Source organism: Amblyraja radiata, chromosome 30 (assembly GCF_010909765.2).
Source record: "Amblyraja radiata isolate CabotCenter1 chromosome 30, sAmbRad1.1.pri, whole genome shotgun sequence".
Lineage (NCBI taxonomy): Eukaryota > Metazoa > Chordata > Chondrichthyes > Rajiformes > Rajidae > Amblyraja > Amblyraja radiata.
In genome coordinates this window covers 27,849,827-27,866,171 of record NC_045985.1, presented here as the reverse complement: position 1 = coordinate 27,866,171, position 16,345 = coordinate 27,849,827, and the positions used below count along the sequence as shown (strand labels likewise).

At 51.2% G+C, this 16,345-nt stretch overlaps 2 protein-coding genes across 4 annotated transcripts in view; one reads left to right on the top strand and one right to left on the bottom strand.

Annotated features, from left to right (window-relative positions):
- Window positions 1–7,236, top strand: part of hsd17b8 (hydroxysteroid 17-beta dehydrogenase 8) — a 38,658-nt gene extending 31,422 nt beyond the window's left edge. For 2 of the 3 annotated variants that reach the window (XM_033047755.1, XM_033047754.1), the window contains exons 8-9: window positions 3,276–3,350; window positions 6,955–7,236. In XM_033047755.1, the coding sequence (XP_032903646.1) occupies window positions 3,276–3,350; window positions 6,955–6,971 (92 nt within the window). In that variant the 3' untranslated portion in view covers window positions 6,972–7,236. The remainder of the gene's footprint in view (window positions 1–3,275; window positions 3,351–6,954) is intronic. The other variant, XM_033047756.1, reaches the window with a different exon arrangement.
- Window positions 7,237–10,462: 3,226 nt separating this feature from the next.
- bbs10 (Bardet-Biedl syndrome 10) lies at window positions 10,463–15,353 on the bottom strand. The gene is made up of 3 exons (XM_033047575.1): window positions 15,071–15,353; window positions 11,830–12,957; window positions 10,463–11,454 (listed from the first exon to the last, which is right to left on the bottom strand). Exons 1-3 carry the CDS (start codon window positions 15,253–15,255, stop codon window positions 10,683–10,685), a joined length of 2,085 nt encoding a protein of 694 aa, XP_032903466.1. The 5' UTR covers window positions 15,256–15,353; the 3' UTR covers window positions 10,463–10,682.
- Window positions 15,354–16,345: the final 992 nt, after the last annotated feature.

Below are 16,345 nucleotides of genomic sequence, written 5' to 3'. Positions count from 1 at the left end.
CTTATGTGGGACCTTGTCGAAAGCCTTCTGAAAGTCCAGATATAACACATCCACTGGTTCTCCCTTTTCCACTCTACTGGTTACATCCTCGAAAAATTCAATAAGATTCGTCCGACATGATTTACCTTTCATAAATCCATGCTGACTTTGTCCAATGAATTCACCACTTTCCAAATGTGCTGCTATCCCATCTTTAATAACTGACTCCAGAATTTTCCCCACCACCAATGCTAGACTAACTGGTCTGTAATTCCCCGTTTTCTCTTTCCCTCCCTTTTTAAAAAGTGGGGTTACATTAGCTACCCTCCAGTCCTCAGGAACTACTCCAGAATCTAAAGAGGTTTGAAAAATTATCACTAATGCATCCACTATTTCTGGGGCTACTTCCTTAAGTACTCTGGGATGCAGCCTATCTGGCCCTGGGGGTTTATCGGCCTTTAATCCATTCAATTTACCTAACACCACTTCCCGGCTAACCTGGATTTCACTCAGTTCCGCCATCTCATTTAACCCCCGGTCCCTTGCTATTTCCGGCAGATTATTTATGTCTTCCTTAGTGAAAACAGAACCAAAGTAGTTATTCAATTGGTCTGCCATGTCCTTGTTCCCCATGATCAATCTGCCTGTTTCTGACTGCAAGGGACCTACATTTGTTTTAACTAATCTTTTCCTCTTCACATATCTATAAAAACGTTTGCAGTCAGTTTTTATGTTCCCTGCCAGTTTTCTTTCATAATCTATTTTCCCTTTCCTAATTAAGCCCTTTGTCCTCCTCTGCTGCATTTCTGAATTTCTCCCAGTCCTCTGGTAGGCTGCTTTATCTGGCCAATTTGTATGCTTCATCTTTTGTTTTGATACTATCCCTGATTTCCCTTGTTATCCACGGATGCACTACCTTCCCTGATTTATTATTTTGCCAAACTGGGATGAACAATTGTTGTAGTTCATCCATGCAGTTTTTAAATGTCTTCCATTGCATAGCCACCGCCAACCCTTTAAGAATCATTTGCCAGTCTATCTTGGCCAATTCAAGTCTCATACCCTCAAAGTCACCTTTCTTTAAGTTCAGAACTCTTGTTTCTGAATTAACAAGGTCACTCTCCATCCTAATGAAGAACTCAACCATATTATGGTCACTCTTGCCCAAGGGGTCACACACAACAAGACTGTTAACTAACCCTTCCTCATTACTCAATACCCAGTCTAGAATAGCCTGCTCTCTCATTGGTTCCTCTACATGTTGGTTTAGAAAACTATCCTGCATACATTCCAAGAAATCCTCTTCCTCAGCACCCCTGCCAATTTGATTCACCCAATCTATATGTAGATTGAAGTCACCCATTATAACTGTTTTACCTATGTTGCACGCATTTCTAATTTCCTGTTTGATGCCAACCCCAACTCCACTACTACTGTTAGGTGGCCTGTACACAACTCCCACTAGCGTTTTCTGCCGCTTAGTGTTTCGCAGCTCTACCCATATCGATTCCACATCCTCCAAGCTAATGTCCTTCCTTTCTATTGCGTTAATCTCCTCTCTAACCAGCAACGCTACCCCACCTCCTGTTCCTTTCTGTCTATCCCTCCTGAATATTGAATATCCCTGGATGTTCAGCTCCCAGCCTTGGTCACCCTGGAGCCATGTCTCCGTGATCCCAACTATATCATAATCATTAATAACTATCTGCACATTCAACTCATCCACCTTATTACGAATGCTCCTTGCATTGAGACACAAAGCCTTCAGGCTTGTTTTTACAACACTCTTACCCCTTATACAATTATGTTGAAAAGTGGCCCTTTTGATTTTTGCCCTGGATTTGTCTGCCTGCCACTATACTTTTCACCTTGCTACCTATTGCTTCTACCCTCCTTTTACACCCCTCTGCCTCTCTGCTCTTGTACCCATCCCCCCCCCGCCACGTTAGTTTAAATCCTCCCCGACAGCACTAGCAAACACTCCCCCAAGGAAGTTTTGGGCCTATATCTGAGGAGCGATATGTGGCTTTGGAGAGGGTCCTGAGAAGGTTTACAAGAATGATCCTAGGGATGACTGGGTTAACATATGATGAGCGTTTGACGTCTCTGGGCCTGTACTCACTGGAGTTTAGAAGGATGAGGGCGGACCTCATTGAAACTTACTGAATAGTGAAAGGCCTGGATAGAGTGGATGTTGAGAGGATGTTTCCACTAGTGGGAGAGTCTGGGACCAGAATAAAAGGATGTACCTTTAGAATGGAGATGAGGAGGTTCTTTAGGCAGAGGGTGGTGAATCTGGGATTCATTGCTGCAGAGGGTTGTGGAGGCCAAGTCAGTAGCTATTTTTAAAGTGGAGATAGAAAGGTTCTCAGTGCCTCTATTTTTCTGCTGAGGTTGCCTCTGCATATACCTCATCTCACAGCCTGTCCCTCTGTCCAGGTCACCACCTGTGCCCCATCTCACTGTCTGTATCCCCCTACAGAGGTTGCCTCCGCCTGTACCGGCTCGCCACCTGTATCCCTCATACAGAGGTTGCCTCTGCCTGTACCCTGTATTGTAGCCTGTATCCTGTCGTGCCACTTGTACCTAGTCTTGCTGCCTGTATTACCCCTACAGAGGTTGCCCCCGCCTGTACCATCTCACCGTCTGTAACTAGTCTCACTGTCTGTATCCCCCTACAGAGGTTGCCTCCGCCTGTACCCAGGTTCACTACCTGTGTCCCTCCTAGAGGTTGCCCCCGCCTGTACCGTCTTGTCGTCTGTAACTAGTATCACTGCCTGTACCACTCCGACAGAGGTTGCCTCCGCCTGTACCCAGTTTTGTTGCCTGTGTCTTGTCGTGCTGCCTGTACCCAGTCTCGCTGTCTGTATCCCCCTACAGAGGTTGCCTCTGCATGTACAGTCTCGTCGTCTGTAACTAGTTTCACTGCCTGTGTCCCTCCTACAGAGGTTGCCCCCGCCTGTACCCAGTCTCACTGCCTCCGTCTGTACCCAGTCTCACTGCCTGTATCCCTCCTACAGAGGTTGCCCCCGCCTGTACCCAGTCTCACTGCCTCCGTCTGTAACTAGTCTCACTGCCTGTGTCTCTCCCACAGAGGTTGCCCCCGCCTGCACCCAGTCTCTCCGTCTGTAACTAGTCTCACTGCCTGTCTCTCCTACAGAGGTTGCCCCCGCCTGTACCCAGTCTCTCCGTCTGTAACTAGTCTCACTGCCTGTGTCCCTCCTACTGAGATTGCCTCTGCCTGTACCCAGTCTCTCCGTCTGTAACTAGTCTCATTGTCTGTGTCTCTCCTACAGAGGTTGCCTCCGTGTGTGCTTTCTTGGCATCTGACGACAGCAGCTACATCACAGGAGCCAGCGTGGAGGTGACAGGTGAGAGATGTGTGGTCATTGCCGAGCTTGTGACACATTGTTCTGTGCAACTACACACACAGGGAAACAGGCACCCGTAGTACTGGAGGCGTGGTTACATCACCATCGTCTCAAGGTACTGGTAGACAGTGATGTTAGACAGGTGCATGGATAGGACACATTTGGAGGGATATGGGCCAAATGCAGGCAGGTGGGACGAGTGTAGACGGGACATGTTGGCTGGTGTGGGCAAGTTGGGATGAAGGGCCTGTTTCCACACTATCACTTGTATAACAGCCACAGATAATACAAGAACATTCCATAAAATCCTTCTTAAAAGCGAGGGGATGTATGAATATTGCCGATGTCTCCCACACAAACCAGAACGTACAGAAACAATCTCCAGCTACCTTTAATACCTGTGTTGACTTCTGAATATTCAATAGTCACGTTCTTACTGATCACATCATCGCATGCAACAAATATCCCCCCCTCACGTAGTTTAGTTTAGAGATACGGTACGGAAACAGGCCCTTCGGCCCACCGAGTCCATGCTGACCAGTGATACCCACACACTAACACTATCCTACACACACTAGGGACAATTTACTATTTTTACCAAAGCCAATTAACCTACGTCTTTGGACTGTGGGAGGAAACTGGAGCACCCGGAGAAAACCCACGCAGTTCACGGGAGAACGTTGGAATTTAGAAGATTGAGGGGGGATCTTATAGAAACTTACAAAATTCTTAAGGGGTTGGACAGGCTAGATGCAGGAAGATTATTCCCGATGTTGGGGAAGTCCAGAACTAGGGGTCACAGTTTAAGGATAAGAGGGAAGACTTTTAGGACCGAGATGAGGAAATCATTTTTTACACAGAGAGTGGTGAATCTGTGGAATTCTCTGCCACAGAGGGTAGTTGAGGCCAGTTCATTGGCTATATTTAAGAGGGAGTTAGATGTGGCCCTTGTGGCTAAAGGGATCAGGGGGTATGGAGAGAAGGCAGGGATGGGATACTGAGTTGCATGATCAGCCATGATCATATCAAATGGCGGTGCAGGCTCGAAGGGCTGAATGGCCTCCTGCACCTATTTTCTATGTTTCTATGTACAGACACCATACAGACAGCACCCGTAGTCAGGATTGAACCCGGGTCTCTGGCGCTGTTAGGCAACAATTCTATCGCTGTGCCACTGTGCCGCCCAAAACATCTTTTGAGTATGGTGTTCCTCAGTTTAAGAATATCTGCTGTGACGACATCAACTCTTGAGCCACTGTCATTGTGTTTTGGCCAGAAAAGCCTGATCTCTGCCCTAGAGCATTTTATCCAGTCCCAGCTATTGGGGGGGGGGGGGGGGGAATCTTCACATTAGGATTTCCTCCCATTTATAGGAAGTTGTCTTACTAACATGAATTAATTTTTTTGAGGTGAGGAAGATGATTGATGAGGGTGGGGTGGTGGATATAGGCCTGAATAGAGTGAATGTGGAGAGGATGTTTCCACTAGTGGGAGAGTCTAGGACCAGAGGCCATGGGGAGTTGGTTAGACACAAAATACTGGCGTAACTCAGCGGGACAGGCAGCATCTCTGGAGCGAAGAAATGGGTGACGTTTTGGGTTGGCACTCTTCTTCAGACAGAGAGGCAGGGGGGAGGGAGTCTAGAGGTATGGAAGGGTAAGGTGTGTGAATGATTGATCAAAGCGGATGATGATGGGGGAATGTAGAATGGTTCACTGTTAGCTGAGGGGAAGGTGACAATGTGGCGTACAATCAGTAATATTTAATGAGGAGGACAGTAGAACTAGTCGGGGAACTAGGATGGGGGAGAGATGGTGAAAGAGGGAGAGCAAGGATTACTTGAAGTTAGAGACGTCAATATTCAGACCGCTGGGGTGTAAACTGCCCAAGTGAAATATGAGGTGTTCCTCCAATTTGCTTTGTATTCCCTGTAGCTCAGACCCTCGAGTCTTGGCAACATCCTTGTAAATCTTCTCTTTCCATCTTATGCCAGAAAGAATACATTGTGTGCTCTCATTATCTTAACAAAATATTTTTATTATGTTACAAATATTTAACAAATAATAGTTTAACAAATCTTAATCTCAGATATTCATGTCGATGTATTCTGAAGTGAGAGTTTGGAACTCTAGAATGCAACCAGAGATTCTACACTGAAAATAACATATAAATATAATTACAGGAAATGCTCCCTTGCAGAAAATTCAGGATGCCCGTGTCATATATTCTTCATTATATAAGGTGTTCATTTCTTAAGTCATGTCCTTTTCAATCCATTCACATTTTGTATCACATATTTGCACCTTGGTTTTGTTATGTACATCACATATTATACATAAGATAGACACAAAAAGCTGAAGTGACTCAGCGGGTTATACAGCATCTCTGGAGAAAAGGAATAGGTGACGTTTTGGGTCGAGACCCTTCTTCAGACTGAGTGTAAACCAGCATCTGCAGTTCCTTCCTACACACTTAGAATTAAGGTCAGTTCATTCATGGTACAACTGCTATCTCACATCATCAGGGTTTGATCCTAACCTCGGGTGCTGTCTATGTGGAGTTTGCACGTTCTCCCCATGAACAAATGGTTTTCCCCCACATCTAGGGGGAGTACAGAGAAGGTTCACCAGACTGATTCCTGGGATGTCAGGACTTTCATATGAAGAAAGACTGGATAGACTCGGCTTGTACTCGCTAGAATTTAGGAGATTGAGGGGGGATCTTATAGAAACTTACAAAATTCTTAAGGGGTTGGACAGGCTAGATGCAGGAAGATTGTTCACGATGTTGGGGAAGTCCAGGACAAGGGGTCACAGTTTGAGGATATGAGGGAAGTATTTTAGGACCGAGATGAGAAAAACATTTTTCACACAGAGAGTGGTGAATCTCTGGAACTCTCTGCCACAGAAGGTAGTTGAGGCCAGTTCATTGGCTATATTTAAGAGGGAGTTAGATGTGGCTAAAGGGATCAGGGGGTATGGAGAGAAGGCAGGTACAGGATACTGAGTTGGATGATCAGCCATGATCATATTGAATGGCGGTGCAGGCTCGAAGGGCCGAATGGCCTACTCCTGCACCTATTTTCTGTTTCTATCCCAAAGACGTGTGGGTTTTTAGGTTAATTGGCCACTGTAAATTGCCCCTATTGTGTAGGGAGTAGATGAGAGTGAGATTACATGAAACATATGTCCATAAGTGCTAGGAGCAGAATTAGGCCATTCAGCCCATCATGTCTAATCCACCATTCAATCATGGCTGAGCTATCTCTCCCTGCCTTCTCCCCCTCACCCCTGACACCTGTATTAATCAGGAGTATCTCTATTTCTGAGGGTGATTGATGGTTGGTGTGGACTCGGTGGGCTGAAGGTCCTGTTTCCATGTTGTATCTATAAACTAAACATAGAACTAGTGTGGTCGGTGGGTCGCTGGTTGGCATGCCAAAGGGTCTGTTTCTCAGCTGTATCTTTCAGTGTGAGCTGGCTTGACAGGGCTATGACTAAGCGGATGTTGTCACAAGTGGGGGAGGGGCTTGGATTCCACATGGTAACTTCTCGGTTATCTTGCGTGGTCCTCACTGATGTTCTTGTGCTATCTGTCTCCACAGGCGGCCTCTTCATGTGAGGCTGAACACTGAGCCACAGGTGTGGGGTGCCAAGGATGTGGAGAATAGACCAGGCAATTCCCAAGGAATGTTTCTTGGGAGAATCTCCCTGCTTTCCTCTCGTTGGGATGGTGTACCTCAGAAGATGGCCGCTCTCTGATCTCTCTCTCACTGGGCGGTGTGCCTTTATTGTTGATGGAGCCTCTCATACCATACTGTACTGCACTGTGTATGATAATGCCTCTGAGACTGGGGCTGTGTACATTAAACCAGGAGGATATCTGATACTGGAGTAAGACAGGAAATGCTGGGAATACTCAGCAGAGATGCTGTTTCAGGCTGATCAGTTTGGACGTGTGATGCAATAAATTTGTGCCTCACGGCCCCAGGGTCCACCCGGACCTCGGGTGCTGTCTGTGTGGAGTTTGCTTGTTCTCCCTTTGACTGTGTAGTTTTCATCCCATATCCCAGGTTAACTGACTGCTACAACTGCCCAGAGTGGGTTAAGAGATGGAACATAGAAAAATAGATGCAGTGGGCCATTCAGCCCTTCGAGCCAGCACCACCATTCAATATGATCATGACTGATCATCTAAAAACAGTAGCCCGTTCCTGCTTTCCCCCCCATATCCTTTAATTCCTTTAGCCCTAAGAGCTACAGTATATCTATCTCTTGAAAACATCCAGTGAATTGGCCTCCACTGCCTTCTGTGGCAGAGAATTCCACAGATTCACAACACTGGGTGAAAACGTTTTTCCTCATCTCAGTCCTAAATGGCCTACTGCGTATTCTTAACTGTAACCCCAGTTCTGGACTGCCCTGACATCGGGACATCTTCTCCTGGATCTGGCCTGTCCAATCCCTTAAGAATTTTAGATGTTTCTATAAAATGTTATATGTTTCTATAAGATCCCCTCACATCCTTCTAAATTCCAGTGAACATAAGCTCAGTCGACCCATTCTTTCATCAGATGACAGTCCAGCCATCCCGGGAATTAACCTGGTGAACCTACGTTGCACTCCCTCAATAGCAATAATGTCCTTCCTCAAATTAGGCACACAATACCCCAGGTGCGATCTCAGCAGGGCCCTGTATAACTGCAGTAGGACCTCCTTGCTCCTAAACTCAAATCTTCTCGCAATGAAAGATAGATCAGCCATCGTAAAATGGCTGAGTGGACTTGATGGGCTGAATGGCCTAATTCTGCTCCTATCACTTATGAACGTGTGTGTGGGGGAGGATAAGAATCTGGGGATGTTCACGGGAATGTGCAGAATAAAACTGCATTAGTGTGTAAAGGTGAGTGTGCGTGTGAATAGGGCATGTCCCACTTTGGCTATTTTTTAGGCGACTAAGCTGTCATCACATGGTTGCCGGGGTGTCGCCTGTATGGTCGCGAGTCGTCTCCTCAGTCGCCCAAAGAGTCGTAGCGTCTTTCTGGTCGCCGCTGGATTTTCAACATGGTGACAGCGGGTGTGATGCCAATGAGCGTAGCTTGACTTCTGACGTAGGTGCTGTCGTAGTTGTCACCAGGTGACGGAGGTTGTCACCAGGTTAATATAGGTTGTCACCAGGTTAATGTAGGTTGTCACCAGGTTAATGTAGGTTGTCACCAGGTTAATGTAGGTTGTCACCAGGTTAATGTAGGTTGTCACCAGGTGACGGAGGTTGTCGCCGATGCTGACTTCTGTTCTTTTTTTCGTTGTTAAAGTAATGATTTTATTTCAAATTTTATGACGAGGGGGGGTCCAGTCGCCAGTTTTTCGGCGACCTGCTTTGACTATGACAGTCGCCGGCAGTCTCCTAAAAGTAGCCTAAGTGGGACAGGCCCTTAAGGGTGAGTGTGGGAGGTGGGTTGAAGGGCCCTTGCACTCTGAAAAACTGGCAACTATCGAAGTAAAGAAGTTAGGAGATCATGTTGCATTTGTTGGTGAGACAACAATTATAGTATTGTGTTCATATTATAGAAATATGTTAAGCTGGAAAGGGTAGAGAAGATTTACCAGGCCTCTAGGGTCTGAGCTATAGGGAGATGTTGAGTAGGCTGAGACTCTATTCCTTGGAGAGCAGGAGGATGAAGAGTGATCTTATCGAGGTGTATAAAATCATGAGGAATATATCGGGTAGATGCAGTTTCTTGCCCAGAGTAGGTGAATGGAAAACCAGAGGACAAAGTGAAAGGGGAAAGATTTAATAGGAATCTGAAGGGTACCTTTTTCACACAATGGGTGGTGGGTGTATGGGACAAGCTGCCAGAGGAGGTAGTTGAGGCAAGGACTATCGCAACGTTTAATAAACAATTAAACAGGTACATGAATAGGACAGGTTTGGTGGGATATGGACCAAATGCAGACGTGGGAGTAGTGTAGCTGGGACATGTTGGTCAGTGTGGGCAAGTTGTTTCCACGCTGTATATCACTCTCTCTCCCCACTGATGCTGCCTGACCTGCTGAGTATTTTGAGACTTCTGTTTTTATTTCAGACTTTCAGTCTTGTGCTGAAATGTGAGTGTGTGCATCTTTGTGTACAGGTTATCTGTCTACACCTTGCTGGTCAATGCTGTCCCTCCCCTCGACAGCACGGGACACCCTGTGGCTCAGCTGCTTCTAAAACCGGCTACTATTTGCCAGCTGTGTGTACAGCCTGTGGAACAATGGTCAGCCAGCGACTAACAGGAGGACCTGGTGAAGTGTGTGTGGGGGGGGGGGGGGGGGGGGGGGGGTGTGCCGTGGGGGGGGTTTGGAGGACAAAGGAGGACCCAGCCCCAGCAGACCACTGTGTGGGGGGGGGGGAGAAGAAGAATAAAGGAGGACCTGGTACGGGATACTTAGTAATCTTGTTGGTTCCCTTTACGTGGTGACTATTGGCATACCTTGCGTATACAAACAAGGAATTTCTCTGTGAATTGTCACATTGTGTGCAGTTTTGCTCCCCTAATTTGATAAGGACATTCTTGCTATTGAGGGAGTGCACCGTAGGTTTAATCCCAGGGATGGCGGGACTGGCATATGCTGAGACAATGGAGCAGCTGGGCTTGTACACTCTGGAGTTTAGAAGGATGAGAGGTGATCTCATTGAAACATATAAGATTGTTAAGGGTTTGGACACACTAGAGGCAGGAAACATGTTCCCGATGTTGGGGGAGTCCAGAACCAGTGGCCACCGTTTAAGAATAATGAGTAAGCCATTTAGAACGGAGACAAGGAAACACTTTTTCTCACAGAGAGTGGTGAGTCTGTGGAATTCTCTGGATGCTTAAAAATAGCGGGGTCAGGGGATATGGGGAGAAGGCAGGAACGGGGTACTGATTGGGGATGATCACAGTGAATGGCGGTGCTGGCTCGAAGGGTCGAATGGCCTACTCATGCACCTATTGCCCCGTATCTATTGTCTATTGACAGCACCTGTGGTCGGGATTGAACGCGGGTCTCTGGCGCTGTGAGGCAGCAAGTCTACCGCTGCGCCACCGTGACCCGGGCCCGGCCGGCCGGCGAGCTGCAGCACCGGGGCTGGGGTTGCGATCAGTGCGAGGTGTGGATGTGGGCCGCTGCCCGGTGTTGGGGCCGGGGTTGGGATCAGTCCAGAGTGTGGGCCGGTGCTGGTGTTGTGGCTGGGGTTGGGTTTGGGATCAGTCCGGGGTGTGGGCCGCTGCCCGGTGTTGGGGCCGGGCTGGGATTGGGATCAGTGCTGGATGTGGGTGTGGGCCGCTGCCCGGTGCTGGGGTTGGGATCAATCCGGGGTGTAGGTGTGGGCCGCTGCCCGGTGTTCGGGCTGGAGCCGGCGGACGGGTAGGGCTCTGTCCACAGCCAGCAGCCGCCGCCCGCACTGCAGCGCGGAAAGCAACAGCAGCCACTTGGCCGCCACCACGTCCAGCGGGCAGCGACCGCCCGGCACCGCTCTCCCCGCCTGTAGCCGGGCCCGCAGCAAGAAGGAGCGGCTGGAGCCGGTGCCAGGACTGGAGCCGCCGTGCAGGTGGCGGGGGATGGTGAGCACGGCCTCGGCCAGCAGCCGGCAGGCGAGCCGGGTGTCGGGGCATCGATGTTGCCGGGACTCCAGCTCCAGATAGTGGTGCAGCAGCAACTCAAATGTCCCTCCCGCGGGGAGCAGGCTGCCGGCCGGGGGCTCCCACTCCCCCCACTGCCAGGGCCCAGCGGCTGCCTCACCGGCCCCCAGCCTGACAGGTCCCGGGCAGCCACTGGACGCCAGGGTCTGCGTGATGAGGCCATTCGTGCCCTCGGTGTCTGCAATCCCCGAGAGTCCTGCTTGCCCACCTTCCCTCCCCTGTTCCCCCTCTTGCCCCGGGATCCCTGGGCCGGCTGTCCCCGTCCCTGCATCCCCTGGGTCGAATCTCTCACTCCCCGCTTGCCCCGGGATCCCAGCGCTGGCTCCCTCCCTCCCTCCCCCCTGTCCCTCCGTGTCCCTGTCTGGGCCCCGTCCCTTCCACTCCGGGACCCCAGCGGTGGTTCTCTCGCTTCCCTTGCCCGGGGCTCCAGGGTCGGGTCTGTCCCATCCCGGGGTCTCGGTGTCGGGCCCCGCTCTCGCCCTCACTGGGGCCATGTGGATGGGTCCCTCCTTCCTCCTCCACCTTGTGGATCTCGGGCCGGGCCCCTCTCTCTCCCACCGACCGAGTCTCCCTCCCTCTCCATCCCCCTCTCTTCCTCCCCCTCCCACACCGGGCCCCTCTTCCACCCTCGGGCCGGTTCCCTCTGCCCCACCCTCTCCTCCCCACACAGCTAGTCTCTCTCCCCATCCCTCCCACGGGTCGGGACCCACTTCCACCCCCAGGCTCGTTCGCTCCCCCTCTCCCTCCCCCTCCCATGGCCCCTCTCCCTTCTCATCTCCCTCCCCCTCTTCCTCTCCCTCCCCCTCCCATGGCCCCTGTTCGTCCCCCTCCCATGGCCCCTGTCCCTCCCCGGGCCCCTGACAGGGCAGCAACATGTTGAGCAGGCGGTAAGCGCTGGCGATGGCGTGTAGGTGCTGTCGGGCGAGGGTGGGCATCGGGGCACAGACGAGCAGGCAATGTGGCCGCAGACGGGCGGGGAGACGGAGACCGAGCAGCAGCCCGGGGCCGGTGGGCAGCGGGCGGAGGAAGCGTACAGACACGACGTGCCGGGGGCTGGCGAGGCGGGGGCAGGAGACGGGCTGGGCCCCGCTCAGGCGGGCGAGCAGCGCCATCTCCCCGTCTCCCAGCCCGTGGACCAGCGAGAATCCGCGGGCGGCAGCTTCCTCCAGCACCGGGCCGGGCTGCAGGGGCCCAGACAGTAGCAGGGTGACCCCCAGCTGCTGCAGGCCGGCCAGGGAGCGCTGCAGGTGGGCGGAGTGGCGGGCCCGGGCCCCGGGGAGGGTGGCGGGGCTGGGGGCAAGTGTGGAGCCGCACTGGGTGAGTGAGGGGAGGAGGAGGCCGCTCAGTAGCAGCGCCCTGGTGCTGGGGCCCCGGGAGGAGCAGCCGCCACCATCGTCCACGGCCACCCCTCTGGATAGTGGCAGCCCCTCCACAACCCGGCTATCCCCCACCGGCAGCCCCTCCACCGCCAGCCCTCTGGATAGTGGCAGCCCCTCCACAACCCGGCTATTCCCCACCGGCAGCCCTCCCACCGCCAGCGCCAGCCCTGCCAACCCACCTGAGCACAGCCGCACTGCCCGCCGCAACCCCCCGGCCCCACCGCCCGACACCAGGCGCAGGTAGCGACAGGCCAGGTGGCTGAGAAAGGCAACCTGCACCGGGCTTATCTTACCGGCCAGGCCGCCCGTCAGTACCCGTGTCGCCACCTCCAGCAGCCCCAGCCCTGGCCCCGGGGCCCTGACACAGTGAGGGCCCAGCCGCTCGGCCAGCAGCCGTGGCAACACCTCCCGCTCCAGCCGGGCCAGACCCCGGCACAGGCCGAGACGCCCGCACCTGCCCCCGGGCAGTGCCGCCCGCAGTAGCCCCGTCACCAGCAGCACCAGCGACTTGCAGCCGTCACCCGTCTGCTCGCAGTGGGACAGCGCAGCTCTCACCAGCAGCCTGTGGAGAGGCAGAGGAAGCCGTCAGACAGGGGCAACACAGCACAACACCAATACACACACACACATCAACTCAGACCCGCACACACACACATCAACACACACACATCAACACACACACATCCACGCACACACACCAACACACACACACACCAACTCACACACACATCAACAGACACACATTCACAACCACACACACCCGTCTCACAACGTACACACTCCAACTCACACATAACGGTAAAGATACCAACACACACACATACCGACAAACACACGGCAACTCACACTAAAATGCACACACACAAACACACCAATATACATGAATCAACACAAACACACACCTATAAACACACACCCACACACACACCCCATCAAACACACACACACACCCCATCAAACACACACACACACCCCATCAAACACACACAACTAACAAGCACCAACACTCATACCAAATAATCGGCAATTCACACACGCCAATATACACGCACACCGACACACACACATACAGACAAACACGGCAACACACAAACATTCCAATACACACACACACCAACTCACACACCCTAGCAAACACACACTCGTGCCAACAAACGTGAAAACTCACACACACTTACCAACTTAGACACAAACTCACACACACACCAACATAAACGCAGCAACTCACACACATACCAACAAACACACGGCAATTCACACACACACACACACACACACACACATGGCAACTCACACACACACACCAACGTACACACGGCAACTCACACACACCAACACCCCAACACGGCAACTCACACATATGCAAACAAACACACCAACTCACAGCACCTCATATTTTGCTCGGGCAGCTTACAACCCAGCGGTATGAACATTGATTTCTCTACCTTCAAGCAACACTTGCTTTGCCTCTCTCTCCATCCCTCCTCCATCCTAGTTCTCCGACTAGTTTGACTGGCCTCCTGATTAAATTTTACTGATTATGTGCCTCGGTGTTACCTTCCCTCATCTGATAATGATCTATTCTACATTTCCTCAAACTTCGTCTCCTTTGATGTCTCGTTTCCACACCGTACCCTTCCATATCTCTGTATTTCCCTCTCCCCTGACTCAGTCTGAAGAAGGGCCCCGAGCCGAAACATCACCCATTCCTTCTCTCCAGAGATGCTGCCTGTCCCGTTGAGTTACTCCAGCAATTTTTTATCTTCGGTAAAAAACAGAATCTGTACCGCACAACTCACACACACACCAACATACACACGGCAATGTACACACACCAACTCACACACACACCATCAAACACGCCAACGTACACACGCCAACTCACATACCCACCAACAAACACATGCCAATGTACACACGCCAACATACATACAATGACACAGAAACAAACATGCTAACTCACACGCATGCCAACAAACACGCCAACTCTCGCATGCCAACAAACATGCTAACTCATACATATGCCAACAAACAAGCCAACTCACACACATGCCACAAACATGCCAACTCACGCATGCCAACTTATACACATGCCAACTTGCACACATTAAGAAACATTCATCAACGTACATGCACGCCAACACACGTGCTTGCCAACTCTCACGCACGGCAACTCACACACACCAATTTACCCAAGTGCCAACACATACACACCAACAAACACGGCAACTCACACACACGCACACCCCCAATACGCCTCATACATTCCACCATCTCATACACACCAAACCCAATACCCACCCAATACAAGTTCTAAACATCCCAACATTCACAAGCCCAGATTAACTGCATTTTACCCCCATCCCAACCCCCCCCCCCCCCCCCGCCCCACACTCGGACACTCCCAAAGACCCCCATACTCACTAAAAAAACCCAGCACACACACCCAATACACCCGACACACTTCACGCTGGGATTAATGGTACAGGGGAGAATTAGCAATTAATGGTACAGGGGGAGCGTTGGTGCTGGGAGTAGCTGGGTACGGGGGGAGTGTTGGAGCTGGGAGTAGCTGGGTACAGGGGGAGTGTTGGAGCTGGGAGTAGCTGGGTACAGGGGGAGTGTTGCGCTGGGGGTGTTGGAGCTGGGAGTAGCGGGTACAGGGGGAGACTGACCTTGCAACGGGGTGCTCCAGCATCAGTGAGTCCAGGATAGTCGCCCCATCCCTGGTGATGAGCATCTCACCGGTGGCACTGGTGAACAGTACCTGGCCACCTTGTGGACCGAAGCACGGGGACAACACACTCTCCAGGGCCTCCGCTACCTGCACCAGCGTCCCCACCTCCAGCTCAGCGCACATCCCTGCACAGAACCACAAACATCACTCACACACGGCAATAACACCTCCCTCACAGTCATACAGCATGGACACAGACACAAAACGCTGCAGCAACTCAGTGGGTCAGGCAGCATCTCTGGAGAAAAGTCATTCCTTACCAACAGAGCTACCACACTCCTTCTACCCATCTTTTTGTCATTCCGATATGACGTTTAACCTTGAAGATTCAGCTCCCAGCTCCGATCCTCTTGCAGCCACGTCTCTGTAATTCCCCCAACATCACACCTACCAATTTCCAACTGTGCCACAAGCTCATCCACTTACTGCACGCATGCAAATACAACACCTTTAATTTGGTATTCACCTCCCCTCTCACACCGGTCCCGATTTTATCCATCCTTACTCTCTTATCCCTTCTTATACTTTCCGTCTCATTAATTCTGGAGACTTCTGTAACATTTCCTGCACTCTCATTCCATTTAACTCCACTCATATACTTCCAATTTGTTGCCCCCACCCCCTATCTATCTATATGTCTGTCTGGCTGCCTGTCACTAAAACTCTCCTCTTGTCTGTCTGTCTGTCTGTCTGTCTGTCTGTCTGTCTGTCTGTCTGTCTGTCTGTCTGTCTGTCTGTCTGTCTGCTCTCATCTTGTCTGTCTGTATGTCTGTCTATCTGTCTCTGAGTGAGTGTGATCCTGAAATTACGCCAAAACACGACAGTGCTACAATTTTTGGCCCACCTTACTCACCATTGTCCTGTGGTGTGGTGTATCAAGTTTCATTCAGATTGATGGTATATTTTACGTTATTGACATTTTAAACTTAAGAAAAATTAAAACTGATCCCCCACTTGCCATCTTTACTTGACTGGCATCACAAAGGACTCCCAACAGGTCCTCAGCCACAGTAGCCTTTGCAGAATTTCAGACAGGCATCTTTTTTTCCTTTGGCCTCTCGTTGCGAGGATGTTTCCTTCCATTTTACACATCACTTATTTTAACTTAATTTCTGCCCTCACGGGCCCTGGCCTGCGGTTGGAGCTGGTGTGGGGTCTGGGGCGGGGAGAGGCCGTGCCGGCGCCCGTGCCTGGATGTTGCGGCTGGGGCAGG

Excerpts from the sequence above, each read along its gene's own strand:
- bbs10 (XM_033047575.1), bottom strand. The coding sequence starts at position 15,255 with ATGTGCGCTGAGCTGGAGGTGGGGACGCTGGTGCAGGTAGCGGAGGCC. Across the intron at positions 12,958-15,070 it reads CTGGAGCACCCCGTTGCAAG|GCTGCTGGTGAGAGCTGCGC; the intron begins GTCAGTCTCCCC and ends GCCTCTCCACAG. Across the intron at positions 11,455-11,829 it reads TGGGAGGGGGACGAACAGGG|ACCCGACCCTGGAGCCCCGG; the intron begins GCCATGGGAGGG and ends GGGATGGGACAG.